General features: G+C 49.5%; 1 protein-coding gene across 1 annotated transcript in view; it reads left to right on the forward strand.

The window, feature by feature from the left end:
* SLC9A3 (solute carrier family 9 member A3) overlaps positions 1 to 16,819 on the forward strand; it is a 121,220-nt gene extending 104,401 nt beyond the window's left edge. The window contains exons 15-19 of the mRNA XM_038770292.1: positions 2,003 to 2,132; positions 3,238 to 3,414; positions 3,566 to 3,638; positions 6,969 to 7,082; positions 14,665 to 16,819. Coding sequence (XP_038626220.1) covers positions 2,003 to 2,132; positions 3,238 to 3,414; positions 3,566 to 3,638; positions 6,969 to 7,082; positions 14,665 to 15,227 — 1,057 coding nt within the window. The 3' untranslated portion in view covers positions 15,228 to 16,819. The remainder of the gene's footprint in view (positions 1 to 2,002; positions 2,133 to 3,237; positions 3,415 to 3,565; positions 3,639 to 6,968; positions 7,083 to 14,664) is intronic.
* Positions 16,820 to 20,419: the final 3,600 nt, after the last annotated feature.

The following is a 20,419-nucleotide window of genomic DNA, read 5'->3' on the forward strand; positions in this document are numbered from 1 at the left end:
GAATGTGTGCCCCATATTAGACAGGGGCTGTGTCCCACCTGATTAACTTGAACATTATCTTTGTCCAGAAACGCTCTGGGCATATTATTCCCCCCCTCAAAAATCTCCAGTGGCTACCAATCAATCTGCGCATCAGGCAGAAACTCCTCACCCTGGGCTTCAAGGCTGTCCATCCATCCCCTCGCCCCCTCCTACCTCCCCTCCCTTCTGTCCTTCTCCAGCCCAGCCCGCACCCTCCGCTCCTCCGCCGCTAATCTCCTCCCCGTACCTCGTTCTCGCCTGTCCCGCCATCGACCCCCAGCCCACGTCATCCCCCGGTCCTGGAATGCCCCCAATCCCTCTGCCCATCCGCCAAGCCAGCTCTCTTCCTCCCTTCAAGGCCCTACTGAGAGCTCACCTCCTCCAGGAGGCCTTCCCAGACTGAGCCCCTTCCTTCCTCTCCCCCTCGTCCCCCTCTCCACGCCCCCATCAGTATGTTTGGTTTTGTTCTCTGTCTCCCCTTCTTAGACTGTGAGCCCAATGTTGGGTAGGGACTGTCTCTATATGTTGCCAATTTATACTTCCCAAGCACTTAGTACAGTGCTCTGCACATAGTAAGCGCTCAATAAATACGATTGATGATGATGATGATGATTATCTTCTAGACTGTGAGCCCACTGTCGGATAGGGACTGTCTCTATATGTTGCCAACTTGTACTTCCCAAGCGCTTAGTACAGGGCTCTGCACACAGTAAGCGCTCAATAAATATGATTGAATGAATGAATGGGAACTGCTATCGGTGGGCCCTGGTGTCCGGCTTTACTCCGGGGCCCTCACCCCATCACCCCCTGCTCAGTCTACTCCGTGGCCATCACCCCTCATTGTGGCTGTAGCAATGAGGAGCGGGGACAGAAGGACGTGCGGCGGCGGGGAGGGGGGAAAAGAGGAAGGGACGAAGAGGCATTACCAGCCTGTGATGCCGCCCGGACCCCTGCGGTGGCCAAGAGACGGGTCAAGTGGTAGGGACTGTCTCTATATGTTGCCAACTTGCACTTCCCAAGCGCTTAGTACAGTGCTCTGCACACAGTAAGCGCTCAATAAATACGATTGATTGATTGTCTAAATCCTACGAGCGCTTACTGTGTGCTGAGCACCGAACTAAGCACTTGGGGCGTGTACGTTACAGCAGAGTACATTGGCATTCATTCATTCATTCAATCGTATTTACTGAGCGTTTACTGCGTGCAGAGCCCCGTACTAAGCGCTTGGGAAGTACAAGTCGGCAACATAGAGAGACGGTCCCTACCCAACAACGGGACATGATCCCTGCCCACAAGGAAATTACAGATTATTCATTCATTCATTCAGTCGTATTTATTGAGCGCTTACTGTATGCAGAGCCCTGTACTAAGCGCTTGGGAAGTACAAGTTGGCAACATACAGAGACGGTCCCTACCCAACAACGGGATATGATCCCTGCCCACAAGGAAATTACAGATTATTCATTCATTCAGTCAGTCATATTTATTGAGCGCTTACTGTGTGCAGAGACGGGACATGATCCCTGCCCACAAGGAAATTACAGATTATTCATTCATTCAATCGTATTTATTAAGCACTTACTGTGTGCAGAGACGGGACATGATCCCTGCCCACAAGGAAATTACAGATTTATTCATTCATTCATTCAATCATATTTATTGAGCACTGTACTAAGCGCTTGGGAAGTACAAATCGGCAACATATAGAGACGGTGCCTACCCAACAACAGGCTCACAGTCTAGAAGGGGGGATTAGATTAGATTGATTCCTTTCCCAATCAATCGAACAACCCCATCAATCCAGCCATCTGCGGTCTTTTTTGAACATCTCCCGAAGGCTAAGCGCTGCACACTTTGCCGTTTTGAGATTCCAGCGATAATAAGAGCTTCCGACAGAAGCGAGTCACACCTTCCCCGTTCCTAGGAGCCTAAAGTTTTCCCCAAAACCGTAGTGACCGTGCTCTTCGGCTTGGCGTTCCAGGAGAGAAAACGTCAGCACCGTCTGTTTGGACATGCAGGCCTTGGAGCAGAGGAGGCGAAGTTTGCGAGACACGGAGGACATGGTCACTCATCACACCCTCCAGCAATATTTGTACAAACCCAGGCAAGAGGTAAGAGAGAGGAGGCCGCAAGCGGAATTGGGGTGGACCGTCACCTGCCCGGCGAAAAATGGGGATCGGTGGGAATCGTGCCTCCCATTTCTGCAGATGTGGAAACCGAGTCCCGCAGAGGTTGTGCCGCTTATCTTGAGATCCCACAGTGGGTCATTAGCACATCCCTGAGCTGAGCGCAGAGGGGCAGGGCTGAAGGGAGAGAGACAAAAGGGTGGAATCTAGACTAGAACCTCTAGGGAATGTGTCTGTATATCGTTATATATTCTCCCAAGCGCTTAGTACGGTGCTCTGCACCCATTAAGCGCTCAGTAAATACGATCGGCTGGCCGAGAATTTGCCCGAGGTCCAGTGGAGGTGAAACCGGTGATTCTGGTGATTCAGGATCCGGCCCACCCCCGCGGCTGAGAAACCGGGAGAGGGGTCCAAATCGAGGTGAAGGGAAGCTAGACCATTCATTCCGTCATCATCATCATCATCAATCGTATTTATTGAGCGCTTACTATGTGCAGAGCACTGTACTGAGCGCTTGGGAAGTACAAATTGGCAACATATAGAGACAGTCCCTACCCAACAGTGGGCTCACAGTCTAAAAGGGGGAGACCGAGAACAAAACCAAACATACTAACAAAATAAAATAAATAGAATAGATATGTACAGATAAATTAAATAGAGTAAAAAAATATGTACAAACATATATACATATATACAGGTGCTGTGGGGAAGGGAGGGAGGTAAGATGGGGGGATGGAGAGGGGGACGAGGGGGAGAGGAAGGAAGGGGCTCAGTCTGGGAAGGCCTCCTGGAGGAGGTGAGCTCTCAGCAGGGCCTTGAAGGGAGGAAGAATTTATTCTTCCCAATAGTCGTATTTATTGAGCGCTTACTGTGTGCAGAGCACTGGACTAAGTCCAAATTGGCAACATATAGAGACGGTCCCGACCCAACAGAAGGCTCACAGTCTGGAAGCGAGGACCAGAAGGTAGGATTTGGTGTGCGGGTGCGGTGGGAGTTGTCTGCGATAACACTGAGTCATAGAAAGCGTTCGCCACAGGACGCTATTTATCTGCCATCTTATTCTTGCTCTATCCTCCTTTCCCTCCTGCAGTACAAGCACCTGTACAGTCGACATGAGTTAACGCCGGACGAAGATCAAAAACAAGACAAAGAGATCTTCCACAGAACAATGAGGAAGCGGTTAGAGTCCTTTAAGTCCACAAAACTTGGAATAAACCAGACCAAAAAGACAGCCAAACTCTACAAGAGGGACCGAGGTCAGAAGAGGGTAAGTGCTGAGTTCGAGGTGAACTTTAGGGAGGGGGGGAAGGTGTCACGGCATCCGACGGGAAATTGAAGCCCTGGCTTCTATGTCCTGATATCTAGTCCTCCCACCCCGCCAATCTCCACTCATTTTTTAATTTTTTTTTTTTAAACAGCGAAACAGTAGCATACCCAATGGAAAAATACCAACTGATACCTCAGCGCATGATTTTGCTTTCAAGGAGAAAGGTAACGTCTGTGAAATATTCGGTCCCAGTAACACTGAAAGAAATCATGGGATTGCCTTGTGAGTGACTGAGCTGCTAGGACTTTCTAGGCCCCCTTTGGCTATCACACTAATAATAATAATGGCATTAATTAAGCGCTTACTACGTGCAAAGCACTGTTCTAAGCGCTGGGGAGGTTACAAGGTGATCAGGTTGTCACACAGGAGGCTCACAGTCTTAATCCCCATTTTACAGATGAGGGAACTAAGGGTCAGAGAAGTCACACAGCTGAACAAAAGTGGAGCTTATCTAAATGAACATGACCTCCTCCTCTACAAATTCTGCAAGGTGTTCCCAGCTGAAATGATTTTTTTTGGCCAGAGGAGCCCAGTTTCCAACTTGCAACAATCTCTTTTTGCTGAAAAGGGCCTCCTGATTTCTCTTCCATCTCTCCCACCATTCCTTTCCTCACCATGGCCCTACACCTTACCGTAGACAGCAAAAGCATAAATGACCCCATCAAAATAACTAAAGTGAATAATCCAATCGACCAGTGATAGTCATCGAGCATCTCCTGTGTGCAAAACACTGTTCCAAAAAAAGACCCCATCCCTGTTCCCAGAACTTACAGTTACCAGGAGGAATAGACATTTGAATGAATTTCAAGGAGGAGGGAGGGACTTGGATGCTTTCCTTAATAAGCACTGGGATAGCACAGTTACAATAAGGCTAGACACAACTTATCCCTCTTCAGACTCTCCATCTAAGTAGGAGGATACTGATGCACAATCAATCAATCAATCACATTTACTGAGTGCTTACTGTGTGCACAGCACTGTACTAAGCACTTGGGAAGTCCAAGTTGGCAACATCTAGAGACAGTCCCTACCCAACAGTGGGCTCACAGTCTAAAAGGGGGAGACAGAGAACAAAACCAAACATACTAACAAAATAAAATAAATAGAATAGATATGTACAAGTAAAATAGAGTAATGAATATGTACAAACATTTATACAGGTGCTGTGGGGAACTTGCCCAAGGTAGGATTAGAACACAGGTCTGTGCTTTTCCCGCTAAACCACACCACTTAGTTGTTCAAGCCCGACCGAAATTCCCCCGATTACACTGGGACATATGCTATTCCGTTGTACCTTCATTGACACATAAATGAGAAAAAAAAAGGACTATGTAGCCCTTCAGGTGGAGAAATAAGGCAGCAGAATGGCTTGTGTAGCCCCTCAGTTGGGGAAACCAGGTAGCGGTGTTTGGGACGTGAGGTATAGCTTTCAGTGGGGGGGGAATTAATCGGAGGGGTGGGTTGGAATTGGAGAAATAAGGTGATCCAGATCCCCGGATTTAGGCCCTAGAGGGATGGTTTTCAGAACATCCTCCCCCTGATCCTCTCCATTCCTGCAGAGCTTTGGTCCCCGGGGCTGATGTCCTCTGGCTGGCATTCGCCCAGCTGGCCGCGGATGCCACTCGATCCATTGCTGAATAACCCGGCACGGGGAGGGAGGACGGAGTCCAGGTTGGACCCTTGGACTAGGGGCTCCTGGAGCCAAGCGAGGCCGAGGAAATCCAAATCCGGCCACGACCCCGGGGGAGACCCATTCCGGTCCTCTTCCCCTTACCTCACGGCGGGCGGCGGAGACTTCGGGCGGTGCTGGGCAATCTCCGGGTGGGGTTAGGAGGGGATGGGCACCCCCAAACCCACGTCACGCCCCGGGCCTCCGTATCGCGGGAGCAGAAGAAAAAGCTTCACGTGCCCGGAACGGGAGCGTGGCGTAGGAGGGCAGTTGGCAGTCCTCCTGGGGTGATGGTTTTGACTTGCCACCTTACCCTCCATTTTAGAAAAAGCACTGGATTGGTCGGGCCCGGGCTCCGTTCACCCACCCTCCGTGTCCGAACCCTTCTGACCTTTCAAAGTCTGGTGCAGTTCAGTGGGAATCAGTCACCCCTTCCCACCTCCTTTTCCCCCGAGGAAAGCAGCGTAGCCTAGTGGATAGACCCCCGGGCCTGCTGTGTGACCCTGGGGAAGTCGCTTCACTTCTCTGGGCCTCAGTCCCCTCATCTTGGGATTGAAACTGGAAGTCCCACGTGGGACAGGGACTGCGTCCAACCCGATTTGCCGGTATCCATCCCAGCGCTTAGTGGCACACAGTAAGCACTGAACAGTGCTTTGCACACAGTAAGCGCTTAATTAATCAATCAATCGTATTTATTGAGCGCTTACTGTGTGCAGAGCACTGTATTAAGCGCTTGGGAAGTCCAAGTTGGCAACATAGAGAGATGGTCCCTACCCAACAGCGGGCTCACAGTCTAGAAGGGGGAGACAGAGAACAAAGTAAAATAAACAAAAAACAAAATAATGGCTTAACAAATGCCATTATTCTCAAGTAACACAAAATTATTATTATTCAGCGTGGCTTAGTGGAAAGAGCACGGGCTTGGGAGTCCGGTCGTGTGTTCTAATCCTTGCTCTGCCACTTATCGGCTGCGTGACAAGTCATTTAATAATAATAATAATAATGGCATTTATTAAGCACTTACTATGTGCAAAGCACTGTTCTAAGCGCTGGAGAGGTTACAAGGTGATCAGGTTGTCCCACGGGGGGCTCACAGTCTTAATCCCCATTTTCCAGATGAGGTAACTGAGGCCCAGAGAAGTGAAGTGACTTGCCCAAAGTCACACAGCTGGCAATTGGCAGAGCCGGGATTTGAACCCATGACCTCTTGACTCCAATCTTGGGCTCTTTTCCACTGAGCCACGCTGCTTCTGCACTTAACTTCTTAGTGCCTCAGTTACTTCATCTGTAAAATGGGGATTAAAACCGTGAGCCCCACGTGGGACAACCTGACTACCTTGTATCAACCCCAGCTCTTAGAACAGTGCTTTGCACATAGTAAGCGCTTAACAAATACCATAAATATTATTAATAATAATAATGGCATTTGTTAAGCGCTTACTATGTGCAAAGCACTGTTCTAAGCTTTGAGCCATAGGGTAGGATGACAGGAAGTACCTCTGCCACATAACTAATCGTGTTCTTCAGGTTTGTCTAGACTGTGAGCCCACTGTTGGGTAGGGACCGTCTCTATATGTTGCCAACTTGGACTTCCCAAGCGCTTAGTACAGTGCTCTGCACACAGTAAGCGCTCAATAAATATGAATGAATGAAAGGTTGAGCTCATGGAAAACATTCAAGTATCCGGTCTCGCGATTTCTGAGCCGATCTCCTCATTAGGACTCAGTACAGTGCTCTGCACAAAGTAAATGCTTAATAGTCAGTCACATGTATTTATTGATCAATCAATACCATCGATAAATCAATCAGTCGTCAATCTCCGCAGAAATGGAGCTCTCGGATCCGGAGGAGGCCGGAGAGTTCGATCCCATGCAGATGAGTGGAGGAATTGAGTTTCTGGCCAGCGTCACTCAGGACCCAGCCACCGACTCGACCACGGGTAAGGAAATTCCCAACCTTCCTCCCAACCAGGAAGACTCGGGACTGACTGGGGGGGGGGGGGGAATCCCCTTGGGAATTTTTCCTATCAAGCTCCTTCTGGGAGCCTGTGGTCTCTGAGGACGGAAACCGAACGGGGCGGCCGTTCCTATTTCTGGCCTCTGTTTCGGAGAGAACAGAAGCAGTCGTGTTCGGATGCGGGACGGCCTGGGCATAGCTGACGTGGAATGTCACATGTCAATGTATGGAAACACATCCCATTTTAAGCGTGGCTCAGTGGAAAAAGCACGGACTTGGGAGTCAGAGGTCCCGGCTTCGCCACTTATCGGCTGTGTGACTTTGGGCAAGTCACTTCACTTCTCTGGGCCTCAATTCCCTCATCTGTGAGCCCACTGTTGGGTAGGGACCGTCTCTCTATAATAATGGCATTTATTAAGCGCCTACTATGTGCAAAGCGCTGTTCTAAGCGCTGGGGAGGTTACAAGGTGATCAGGTGGTCCCACAGGGGGCTCACATCTTAATCCTCATTTTGCAGATGAGGGAACTGAGGCACAGAGAAGTTAAGTGACTTACCCGCAGTCACACAGCTGTGGCTGCATCATCACTTCACCCTCGGCCAAGTTCGGTGAATTTCTTGGACACGTGGATAGGAATCTGAGTGGACTGAATGACTTAGATGTTCTCTCTGTAATAGAAAAATCAATCAGTCAATCAGTGGTATTTATTGAGCGCTTACGATGTGCAGAGTCAGCTCTTTAGGGGAGGAGCTCTACTGTTGAAAAACCTCAAATTTGTTTTAAAATAATGGCTTCAACCAAGGTGCCCCTCCATACAGTCTTCCCTTACGCTGATTCTTTTTATTTTTTTCCCCATGGTAGCTGTTAAGTGTACCAGGCACTGTACTGAATGTTGCCAACTTGTAGTTCCCAAGTGCTTAGTACAGTGCTCTGCACACAGTAAGCGCTCAATAAATACGATTGAACTGTAAAATTGGAATTAAGACTTTGAGCCCCACGTGGGACAACCTGATCACGTTGTATCCCCCCAGCGCTTAGAACAGTGCACGGCGCATAGTAAGCGCTTAACAAATACCATCATTATTATTTAAGAACTTCCGAGGTCAACGTGGGTCTGTGTCGGCGTACTTGGGAGAGCCGGGAAAACGCCCATTCTTCCCGAGTCCTTCCTGAGCAGGTCATTGAGAAGCAGTGTGGAGCAAGGATCTGGGTTCTAATCCCGGCTCCCGGCCGTGTGACCTTGGGCCAGTCCCTTCTGGGCCTCAGTGACCTCATCTGTAAAATGGGGATAAAGAGTGCGAGTCCCACGTGGGACAGGGACTGTCCAACCTGCTTAACCTACATCTACGCTGAGAAGCAGCGTGGCTCAGTGGAAAAGAGCCCGGGCTTTGGAGTCAGAGGTCATGGGTTCAAATCCCGGCTCTGCCAATTGTCAGCTGTGTGACTTTGGGCAAGTCACTTCACTTCTCTGGGCCTCAGTTACCTCATCTGGAAAATGGGGATTAAGACTGTGAGCCCCCCCCGTGGGGCAACCTGATCACCTTGTAACCTCCTCAGTGCTTAGAACAGTGCTTTGCATATAGTAAGTGCTTAATAAATGCCATTATTATTATTATTATTATTATTATTATTATTATTATTATTACCCCAGCCAGAGGAGCCCGGTTTCCAACTTGCAACAATCTCTTTTTGCTGCAAAGGGCCTCCTGATTTCTCTTCCATCTCTCCCACCATTCCTTTCCACCATGGCCCCACACCTTACTGGCCTCTGAGCAGACAGCAAAAGCATAAATGACCCCATCAGAGTAACTAAAGTGAATAATCCGACTAATCAACCAGTGATATCAATCAATCAATCAATCGTATTTATTGAGCGCTTATTGTGTGCAGAGCACCGTACTAAGCGCTTGGGAAGTGCAAGTTGGCAACATATAGAGACAGTCCCTACCCAACAGTGGGCTCACAGTCTAGAAGATATGTTGCCAAGCGCTTAGTCCAGTGCTCTGCACACAGTAAGCGCTCAATAAATACGATTGAATGGACGAATATGATATGATATTCATCGAGCGTCTCCTGTGTGCACATAAAAAGCCTCCCCCCCCCCGGCCGCGGAAAACGCGAAGCCGCCCACGGGAACCCAACGGCCCCCGTTCCGCGCCGGGCCCCCGTTCCACCCTCGCCGCTCTCTTCCAGGAATCGATAACCCCGGGTTCGCGGCCGAGGAGGAGGAGGCCAGCAGCATCTTCACGCGGTTGCCGCCGTGGCTGTCCAACGAAGACACCGTGGTCCCGTCCCAGAGGGCGCGAGTGCAAATCCCGTACTCTCCCGGCAACTTCAGGCGCCTCACCCCCATCCGCCTCAGCAATAAATCGGTCGATTCCTTTTTGCTAGCCGACGGCCCGGACGAACGCCCGCGATCTTTCATTCCAGAATCGACGCATATGTAAATTTTTTTTTGACTTTTAACTCTCTTTTTTGTCCATCTGCCGCAGCCTTCTCTTCCTCCTCCCGGCTCGGGCTTTCTTTCTCTCCTCCTCTCACTACCTTCGTTTTCCTTTCTCTTTCCTCTCGCTGAGCTCTGGAAACCTGAACTTTGGCGGTCTGCTGCGGAAGTTCCTCCGACCCTCCGGGAAGTAATACGGCCTAGTGGTTAGGACAGGGCCTGGGAATCAGAAGGCCCTGGGTTCTAATCCCGGCTCCTTGTGGACATTCATTCATTCATATTTATTGCACACTTACTGTGTGCAGAGCACTGGACTAAGCGCTTGGGAAGTACAAGTCGGCAACATATAGAGTCGGTCCCTACCCAACAACAGGCTCACAGTCTAGAAGGGGGAGACAGACAACAAAACAAAATACACAAAACACGTAGACAGGTGTCAAACCACACACCTACCAAATCCCTTGGGAAGCACTCAACAAATACCACAGTAATTCAGATCACTTAAAAGAATCAGAGTTCAAGGACCAGGCTGCTTCGAGAGCCAATCAATCAATGGTATTTATTGAGCACTTACTATGTGCAGAGCACTGTACTAAGCGCTTGGGAGAGTACGATATAACAACTTAAAAGTTGGTAGACACATCCCCTCAGTCCCACCGCACTCATGTGCATATCCATATTTGATTTATAATAATGTCTTTCTTCCCCTCTAGACCGTGAGCTCCTTGAAAAGCAGCCCTATGTGGGACAACCTGATTGCCTTGTATTCCCCCACCACTTAGAACAGTGCTTTGCACATAGTAAGCGCTTAACAGATACCATTGTTATTATTATTATTATTACTTGTTAAGCGCTTACTATGTGCAATGCGCTGTTCTAAGCGCTGAGCAGGATACAAGGTGATCAGGTGTCCCACAGTCTTAATCCCCGTTTTACAGATGAGGTACCTGAGGCCCAGAGAAGCGAAGTGGCTTGCCCAAGGTCACGCAGCTGACAAGTGGGGGGGCTGGGATTCGAACCCATGACAGCTGTGTGACTTTGGGCAAGTCACTTCACTTCTCTGGGCTTCAGTTCCCTCATCTGTAAAATGGGGATTAAGACCGTGAGCCCCACTTGGGACAACCTGATTTATCCCAGTGCTTAGAACAGTGCTTGGCACATATTAAGCGCTTAACATACCATTATTATTATTATTATTATAGTGAGCAGGGAATGTGTCTACTCCCCCAAGGGCTTAGTATAGGACTCTGCACACCATGAATGCCCAGTAAATACTACTGATTATGATCGATTGGTACTGCCCACAACCCCTAGAGGTTCTTTTGTCTTTGGTTTCACCTTTAAGCCGTTCTTCTGAGAGCAAATTTTGCACTTGATAAAGGTTTATCTTACCATAAATATACGGTTGACTTTTGGCCCATCAGGCCAATTCCAAACAACTCTCCGATGTCGTCCTGATGAAATCTCTTTGGCCTGGCAGTCTCCGGCTAGGATCGCTTCAGTTACCATAAAACGGAGACGGGGGCTCTGTAGAATTGAAGGGCCGAGGAAGGGAAGATCGCCCGTTAGATGATCTTGAGCCCAAGGTTACTGGAGGAAGTCTGATTAGCCTGTACCTTCCCCATCATTAAGCCTCATAGCATATCACACGAGGCTTAATAGATTATGTACAGAGCAATTTTTTTATATATTAATGTCTGTCTCCCCCTCTAGACTGAGAATGGAAGAAGACAGCCATCTCCCTCATACTTAACCACTCTTTTCTTCCATTCTCAGTAGGAGGGAGATGGCCGATGCCTTCAAAGCCTTCTTGAAGGCTCCAAGAGGCCTTCAGTGCTTAGAACAGTGCTTCGCACATAGTAAGCGCTTAACAAGTGCCTCTTTCTTCCACTCCCTTCCACGTCCGTGCCTGACTTGCTCCCTTTATTCATCACCGCCCCCAGCCCCACGGCGCTTCCGTCCATAGCCGTAATTTTTTTTTATATTAATGTCCGTTTCCCCATCCAGACTGCAAGCTTGTTGTGGGCGGGGAGTGCGTCTGCAATACTGCCATACTGTCCTCTCCCAAGCCCTTGGCACGGTGCCGCACACAGTAAGCGCTCGGTAAATACGATCGACTGCCTGAGAGCCCCTGCAGCTAACTGCAAGGCATGTAAGAAAGGCAAAGATTAGCACCCCCTTATTCTACAGATGAGGAAACCGAGGTACAGAGAAGCTAAGCGACTTCGGAACTGGGACCTCTACCCCAGATTCCCCACCTTCTAGACCAAAACTCTGCCACTCCACCGAGTGGATTTGAGGCGATCAGTAGTTGCACACCCCCATCGAGCCTAATCTTCTCAGCCTCGGCTTTCCCCCCACTTTATTGATTCCTTCCTTGACTTGTTCTCTACCGCCGGGAAGCAATGTGGTTTAGAGTTTGAGGACTTGGGTTTTAATCCTGCCTCTGCCACTCATCCGCTGTGTGACCGTGGGCCCATCACTTCATTTCTTCGTGCATGTGCCTCAGTTCCCTCATTTGCGAAATAGAGATTCAATACCCGCTTTCCCTTCCGCTTAGACTATGAGCCCCACGTGGGCCCTGAGAAATCTTATCTCTACCCGATCGCGTAATATAATGCCTGGACCTAGTAACACTTTACAAATACCACAGTTGTTATTAGGGGAAAAGCTTCGAGATTCCCGTCAAGCACGTTTATATTCCACCCTTCATTTCGGTCTAAAACAGTGAGTAGACGAAGTACCAAGCTCAACCCCACCTTGGAGCTCCGCTTTCAGCTGTCATTGACTCATTCCTTTGGCTTTCCGTTCATGTGGAGGAGAATCTGGCTAGCAGAGAGGAAATATATTTTTAACCAAGCCCCCGCGTTGTCCTGTTTCTCCTTCAGACCCACTTGGGAACCCATCCCCTCATTCCAGTCTGAGAAAGAGATTGTGGGCCAAGGAGGAACTAGAAAATAAAAGGCTTTTCCTCAACTTAGGTGTGGTGCTGCAGATGGAATTTCACATTCACTTGAAATTAAATAGGAGGAGAAACAGGGTTATTTTTAACACGTCCCGGGCAAGCTGAAGCAGAGGACCCTGAGGGGTCTAATCAATTCCAGCTGGGGAAATACGGTTCTACGCTTTTCCCTGTTGGAATAGCAGTGAGTTCTGTTCTGGCAGGTCACTTCTATTTTTTTTTTAAATCAAAACACCAGGTCCTATTAATCCAAAGATATTTGCCATTGGAAATAGCTCTGCGTCTAATGCCAGGCACATTTCTTAATAAATGGCATCACTTCCTTAGCTGGCCTAAAGGTTTTTTTTCCTCAGAAGAGGCATTTGAAATCTGCACCGTTCTTTTTCTTTTGTTCCTTGCTAATCTGCTTATTAGAATTCCTGTCTGTGTGCGGATCCCCGTTAATGTGTCTGAGAACAATAAGGTGTTCACAAGGGTTTTTTTTATGTATTAAGCGCTTACTATGTGCCAGGCACTGTGCTGGGGTAGAGGCAACGTCTTGTCTCCCGGTATTCTTCTAGCCTGGAAATGGGGCTCGCCCTCCTGGTACCTAAGCAGGTGGCAGGAATTCAGCCTGGACTTTCCAGGCAGGGAATCAATCATTGGGAATCAATCATTGGTACTTATTGAGTGATTACTGTGTGCAGAGCACTGTTCTAAGCACTTGGGAGAGTATAATTCAGCAACGTTGATAGACACCATCCCTGCTCCCGTGAGTTTACAAGTCTAGAGGGGGAGAGGTTAATATAAATAATCGTCTAGGCTGTAAATTCATTTGGGCAAGGATACAATTCTGTTGTATTGCAGTCGCCCAAGTGCTTAGTACAGTGCTCTGCACATAGTAAGTGCTCAAATACCACTGACATCAGAAACTTGGGTCTCATTCTCCACATGTGTCTGAGGGAGGAGGGAAGGAAATGAGTAGGTAGGTTGCAAAGCTAGTTATCTCTACCGATAACAAATCTCCCTGCTTAGTACAGTGCTCTGCACATAGTAAGTGCTCAAATACCACCGATTGATTATACATCAAGAAACGTGGGTCTCATTCTCCACACGTGTCCGAGGAAGAAGGGAGGGAAATGAGTAGGTAGGTGGCGAAGCTGGTTATCCCTACCGCCGTGAGCCCACTGTTATTATTATTATTTTTCACCTCGTTGGGGAAAGTTTCCCCCTTTTAGACTGTGAGCCCACTGTTGGGTAGGGACTGTCTCTATATGTTGCCAATTTGTACTTCCCAAGCGCTTAGTACAGTGCTCTGCACACAGTAAGCGCTCAATGAATACGATTGATGATGATGATGATGATGATGATAACAAGTCTCTCCGCCAAGACTTCTGATGCCCTTGATTCTTGAAGATGCATATCGAGAAAGGGTTGTCTGCCCTTTAAGTGCCAAGAAGTCTATCGACTGGTTTTATTTGCTGTCTCAGTAAGAGCAATGGCAGACGCTCAAAGCTCCCCAATCCCCTTGTCAGGAGAGGGCTCGAGAAAGATGATACTTCTGACTGCGTGGGGTTTGACTCCCCGGAAAATTCAAAAGCTGCGACCTATCGATATTTCATTTGCTGTCCTCTCCTCTTCCTTCCAGCCTCCACCTCTTCCTTCCAGCCTCCACCTCCTCCTTCCTTTTTCCCTTCCCTTCCCCAGTTTTCCAAACCCTGACAATCTGTAGCATCCCCCTTCTGTGCGGGTTGAAATGATTAGCTTTTTGACTTTGGCTCAATCCTGTCATGTCTAAGATAAACCCGTACGGTCAATCCAAGAGGCAGCAGGGAGACGGAGCTGTCATTTCTCCCGGTTCTATTGGTGAGTGAAAGCTCTGGGGAGATTGACCCCGGGGGTAGGGCCTGTAAGGAAATTCCCTCAGAGACAACTTTGATTTTACAGAAAACTCAGGGAACCGTGCGCCGCTTCCTCTGGTTGTCCCTGCCACTCAGGGACTAAATGTGCTCAAAACATGAATGTTAAATCAGGGGAATCCGTGCCTCAAAAAGGGGATCGGGGCTACCGCTTAAGACCTCTGAGGCACAGCGAGAAATTTTCAAAACTGAAACGCGCGCAGCCCAGAGTAGATCTGTCTTTTACCCTTTTACCCAAACATTTCACGTTCGTTCTATCGTAGGTGAGGCCAACTCCGACGCGCCGCTGACGGGCTATCCTCCTCGGGAAAATCCGCCGTCTTGGAAAGCGGATCCTTCCGGCCTCCACGCCTGTGCCCCCGAAAAGCCCCTGCTCTTACTCCCCGCTTGCCTGCAGCGGCCGAGAACCCAGAACTACTCCTCTTTGGACAACCAAGGAGCCAACCTCCTCTCTCCCGCCTCCGAGTACACGGCCCCCTTCGCCCCCAAAGGGGCCGAGCCCGCCGTCGGCCAGAGCGAGCAAGCGCCCGGGAATTCCGGCTACGGCTCCGACACGAAGGAGGAGTCGGGGGATGCCAAGCCAAACCCCGCTCGAGCTCTGAAAGAGGAGGAGGCGGAGCCCTCCGTGAAAGCCGTCCCGGAGAAAAAAACTTTCTTCAACGTCCACGCTCACTTGAGGTCGGCCGCGGCCAGACGGGTCCAGAGCCGGCGCTCTTTCCATCGGCCCAAACCCTTGCGCTACCCCAAGCTGCAAAAACTAGCCTCCCTTCCTCAGTCTTGCCACATTCTGCCACATTCTCTGGAACAAGAAGAAACTCAGCTTTGATCCCCGGAAGCGTCGGCCAAACGAGCCGAGCCGAGAGCGCCGGACGAGACGGGCCGGGAGTGCGAGGGGATATTACAGTTCTACGTCTCCGGGACTGTCCGTCCGTCAGTCAGTCGTATTTATTGAGCACTTTACTGTGTTTAGAGCAGTGTATGAAGCGCTTGGGAGAGTGTAACAGACACATTCCCTGCCCACGGCGAGCTTACAGAACGACGGGAAAATCAAATCGTGCGGGGACGAGGGGGCGTCCGCTTTCTCCTCTCCTCCTTCTCGTGGCCCCTCCCCACTCACTCCCATCCCGTTAATCGTATTTCATTCAGTCGTATTTATTGAGCGCTTACTGTGAGCAGAGCACTGTACTAAGCGCTTAGTACGTTAGCACTGAGGAGGTCTGCAAGTCCAGCGAGAGGAGGCACGATGCGGTTAGGCCACTTAGGCACTTTCCGAGGACCGCGAGGAGACGACCTGCGCCCCAGATGCTGGGATGGTCTGGAAGTTTGAGTGAGTTAATGAGCCCTTAAGCCCACAGATGCCCATGATGAGACACCATTTTACCTCCAGGACCGGCAGATTCGGTCCTGAACAAGAACTAAGCGACCCCTTCCCCACCCCTAGCGCGGCTACAGCGAGAAGCCTGACCGATTTCTGACCGAGGGCTGGGGTTGAGGTTCATCACCAGCCCTGCTCGTCCCCAAAGGGATGAAGACCGCAGCACGGAAACACAGCAGGCCGCGGCCCCCTTCTCCCCAGCTTCTTTCTCAGCCTGACGGACGCCCTCTTCCCCTTCCTCCACAGGCCCCGGGCCCCACGGACTAGTGCCTTTTCCTTCCCTGGAAAACCAGTCTGGATTGATTTTTTTTTTTAATTTGGATTTTTCATCATTCGGTCCTCGAAGGCGTCTAATCGTGGAGGTTGGATTCCACGATGTACATTACCCCCCTTCCTTAGAGGTGCTCAATCAATTACCACCTAATTGCTCTCACACCCACCGAAACAGTAAGGACCGCAGACCTAATTGGCTCCCAGAAAGTCACAGCTAAACTGTTAGCTGGGCTGGGGGTCGTTATCTCAGTGCCCCCCAACCCCTTGCAGTCTCTGCATGACGTTACCACCTGCTGAAGTGAAAATAGCTGCCGTGTGGCCTAGGCAATAGTGGGAATGGCAAACAGAAGTCAACCGTGAAGGAAAGGATCACCGTTTCATCCGTACCACTTTGCGTCCGTCTTCCAGCTCTCCTGATGTTGATCCTTTCCCAACTTTTCACATGCTCATTTTCCGGTTGTTGGGTACGTCTCTTCTTGCCCTCGGTTGCGTGGTGCAAGTGCCAAGATCGACTCAGGAATCGAAGCCCCCGGCACTTTCCAACGAGAAGGTGGATGTTTGTGCACTGACAAACGTCGTGTTTCGCAGCCTTTGAGGGATTTCTCACCCAGCCTGGAGGAGTAAATGAACACGGACTTCAGCCAAATTGCCAAACTGTAGCAGAGTCCTGCCCCTTGGAAAGCACACACGAGCACACGCTAGGCTCTCTCAAGCATCTGGGCCTGGGGGGATGCGGTTTGGGGGATGGTGCCCGTGTTTGAGGTCTCCATTTTGCTGTTTCTGCCAATTGGATTTCTGGGGAACCTCAAGACATATCACTTAGCCTCCGTTTTATCGAAAAAGGACGATCCTAACCCATCACCGATCCACTTCCCAGAAAGGCATCGACTGCACTGGATGTGAGGTTTCTAGAGTTGGGAGTGGCGTCCAACACACCCCTCACTCACCCCTTTGGCACTAGAAGCAAAGAACTCTATCTGGGACTTTAAAGCGGTTTTCTTTTTCCCCTGAGGTTTGTTTTCATTAGCCTATCAATCACCCCCACGATCCCGAGAGAGTAAACCATGACTCGATAGAGAGAAGTTCGGCTCCTGCCAGGTTTCGAAGCGAGCAGTTGCTCCAAAGTCGGAAGAAGCGGGATGGCGGACCTGAGAGACATAACCCTTGCCTGGGGAGAGGGCCGGTATTCCCAGGGATGTGGGACGTGCTCAGGAACCCTCCCCGATTCCAGGTACCAAGCCGCCTAACAGGGAGGGAATTGTGTCATCGGGACTCGTTTTCCAGTTTCCGGGGAAGCGTCGGCGGCGGCCGGTAGCAAACTGGAGAAACACGACGGCGAAATACGTGGAAAGTGGAGATTGCAGGGCTTCCCTGCGGAAGGAAGCAGCGGGGACAATCTCAGGAGGCTGGAAGAGAGAAAAATCACATTGAGTGGGCCCAGAAATTTTGCACTAAAACCTTTCAGGATTGTTTCTCCCCTGCGGGGAGTAGCCGGGGCATAGATTGTGGGGACAGAGACCAGGGTGAGGGAATAGCTCATCCACTGAGCTAGCATCCTTTTGACCCGACGGACCAGGGAGGGTCGCCCATCGCCCGGTGAACAATCCCATTATCGATATTCCAGGAACTCAATGACTCCATCGTACATTTCCGGCTCCACCATACATTTCCAGGAGTGGATCGAAGCTAAAGTGACATATTCCTTTAAGCTATTTATGGAGTGAACAGAAAAAAGACTCCTGGCTCAGGAACATTCATTTTTTTATCTTTTTATTATGATTTGTGAGCAAGTCCGGCTAACCTAGGTTCCCTCAGTTCCTGCAGCTAAGGAGGAATGATTGAAAAAATCGTATTACTGTATTTTTTTGACTGCATCAGCTCCAGAATACTTGACTACCTGCCCGAAGACTTGCTTCGCGTCACTGACTTCAAAAACGCGCGGATTCGTCAACGAAAGGGAAATCAGCACAGAGGAATTGGGGCTGTGCGGATCACGATGATCTTTGCGCTTGCAAGTGGTTTTCCTCAACGTTTCCCAGCTGCCTCCTCGGAAATCGGCCGACTGTCGTTCATTCAGTCGTATTTATTGAGCGCTATGTGCAGAGCCCCGTACCGAGCGCTCGGCTGTCCTACCGGTTAGGTTGTTCGCTGGGAGAGAAGATGGATAAAGGGAGCCGCCGGCGCAGGACACCTCGGGCGAAACTTTGTGGGGCCAAAGAAGCCGATCCTCCTCGGCAACGTTCATTTGGGTCGGTCACCTCAGGAAGGACTTCCCGGTTTCAACGCCACCTCAGCTGCTGACGTTTCTCCCGACGTGACCATCGAAGCCGACATCTGCTTCAGGACGGCTTCCCCCCCTCGCCGATTTCTCTTCCCTCCCGCGAACGCATCTAGGGAGTGTTTAGTCTATTCACACAGTGTTATAAATCCTACTACTGTAGATACATTTCGTTAAGATCCCCTTTCCGTCTCCCTCTTACAATCCACGCTGTAAAAACCAGATTCTTCGGTGAATGTATATTCCTTAGAAAGAAATAGTTCCTATTTATTTAATACCTGACTCGGGCCTACTTTGTACAAAGTGTAAGGAATGATCGGTTCTTATTCTGCCTTGCTCCAAATTTAATTTTTTTTTTTTTTTACAACGTTCAGGATGCTGCAATATTAGTCCTTAAGGGGAAACTGTCGTGTTTATTTGGAAGAGACGAATGCTGTGTCTGTGTGCTTTCAAAACTAGTCGTAGGAAATGTTAAATTTACAGATGTGAGATCTAATCCCAACACTTGGTCACATCATGTGCCTTAAAAATGCCACTCTCCAGATCAGTCGGAGAATGGTTTGGGGGATCTGAAGGAACTCTCTAAATAGGGCTCGTAACTTAATAGTTTTTGAACGGGAATGCCGCTTGATAGATTCTTTATATTGAAAAAAAAAAGGTTTTCCACACACCCGACCTGAAAACTGCCTGTAAATGAAGATTTGGGGATAATCATGCTAAAGTGAAGGTTTATTGGTTTGGACATTAAAATTAATTTATTGAAAGCTGCATCTCCTGCGTCTCCTTCAAGACGGGGATGGGGAAATCAGGGATGGGGCAGTTTAGAGATCTAGAGTCCTCAACTGCCAAACACATACAACAATAACGGTATTTATTAAGCGCTTACTATGTGCAAAGCACTGTTGTACCTCCAGGTCTATTCTGAGGGGTCTGTTGTGAGGGCCACGGTTCATAATAATTATGGAATTTGTTAAGCGCTTACTGTATGTGAGGCACAGTGCTAGGTGAATTAAAATAGGGACTGTCCCCTTCCCAGACATTTGGCAAACAGAAAAGCTGACATACCCAATGCGTCAAGTAACCGATGCATGAATCAATCAATCGTATTTATTGAGCGCTTACTGTGTGCACAGCACTGTACTAAGCGCTTGGGAAGTGCAAGTTGGCAACATATAGAGACAGTCCCTACCCAACAGTGGGCTCACAGTCTAAAAGCAGCGAGACTCAGTGGAAAGAGCCCGGGCTTGGGAGTCAGAGGACGTGGGTTCAAATCCCAGCTCCTCCAACTGTCAGCTGTGTGACTTTGGGCAAGCCACTTAACTTCTCCGTGTCTCAGTTCCCTCATCTGGAAAACGGGGATTAAGATTGTGAGCCCCACGTGGGACAACCTGATCACCTTGTATCCCCCCAGCGCTTAGAACAGTACTTTGCACATAGTGAGCGCTTAAATACCATCATTATTATTATTATCACCACCTTGTAAGCTGTCTTCCCCATAAGCTGTGGACTGTAAACTTGTGGGCACAGAGCAGGTCTACCAACTCAGTAGCAATGTACTGTCCCAGGCGCTTAGTACAGTGCTCTGCACAGAGTAATGACCCAAAAAATACGATCAACTGGGTCTCCCGCGCGGCTCCTCCCTCAACGCTCTCTGGCCTTGCCCGCCGATCCCTCCCCGAGCCATGGCCGGCCACGTGCTGGACTCTCAAAAAATCTCAGGGTCCCTTTCTTGGGATTTAAGTCCACAAACACCGAGATTTCAGTTACTATTCCGGCAGTCGACAATAAAAATCCTTTCGGTAGTCCAGCAAAACACGGGAGGATTTCAACCTAGGACTTAACCTGGTTCAACATTTACTCCCTTTTTCTCGCTCTCTTGGGACTTTTTAAGACCCCAAACTCCAACGTTTCAGCCACCGTTGAGGCTGACGACGATAAAAAAACCCCTTTCGGCATTTTGGCAAAATGGGTGCTAGGATTTCAACCTAGGACTCTAACAGTAAACAGCCCGCTCGACACTTTCTCGCTGCCCGGGGACTTTATAAGGGAGGTTTCGGTCACCCGGCAGTCGGCGACGAAAACGCTTCCGGTA

This window comes from Tachyglossus aculeatus, chromosome X3 (assembly GCF_015852505.1).
Source record: "Tachyglossus aculeatus isolate mTacAcu1 chromosome X3, mTacAcu1.pri, whole genome shotgun sequence".
NCBI classification, from domain to species: Eukaryota; Metazoa; Chordata; class Mammalia; order Monotremata; family Tachyglossidae; genus Tachyglossus; species Tachyglossus aculeatus.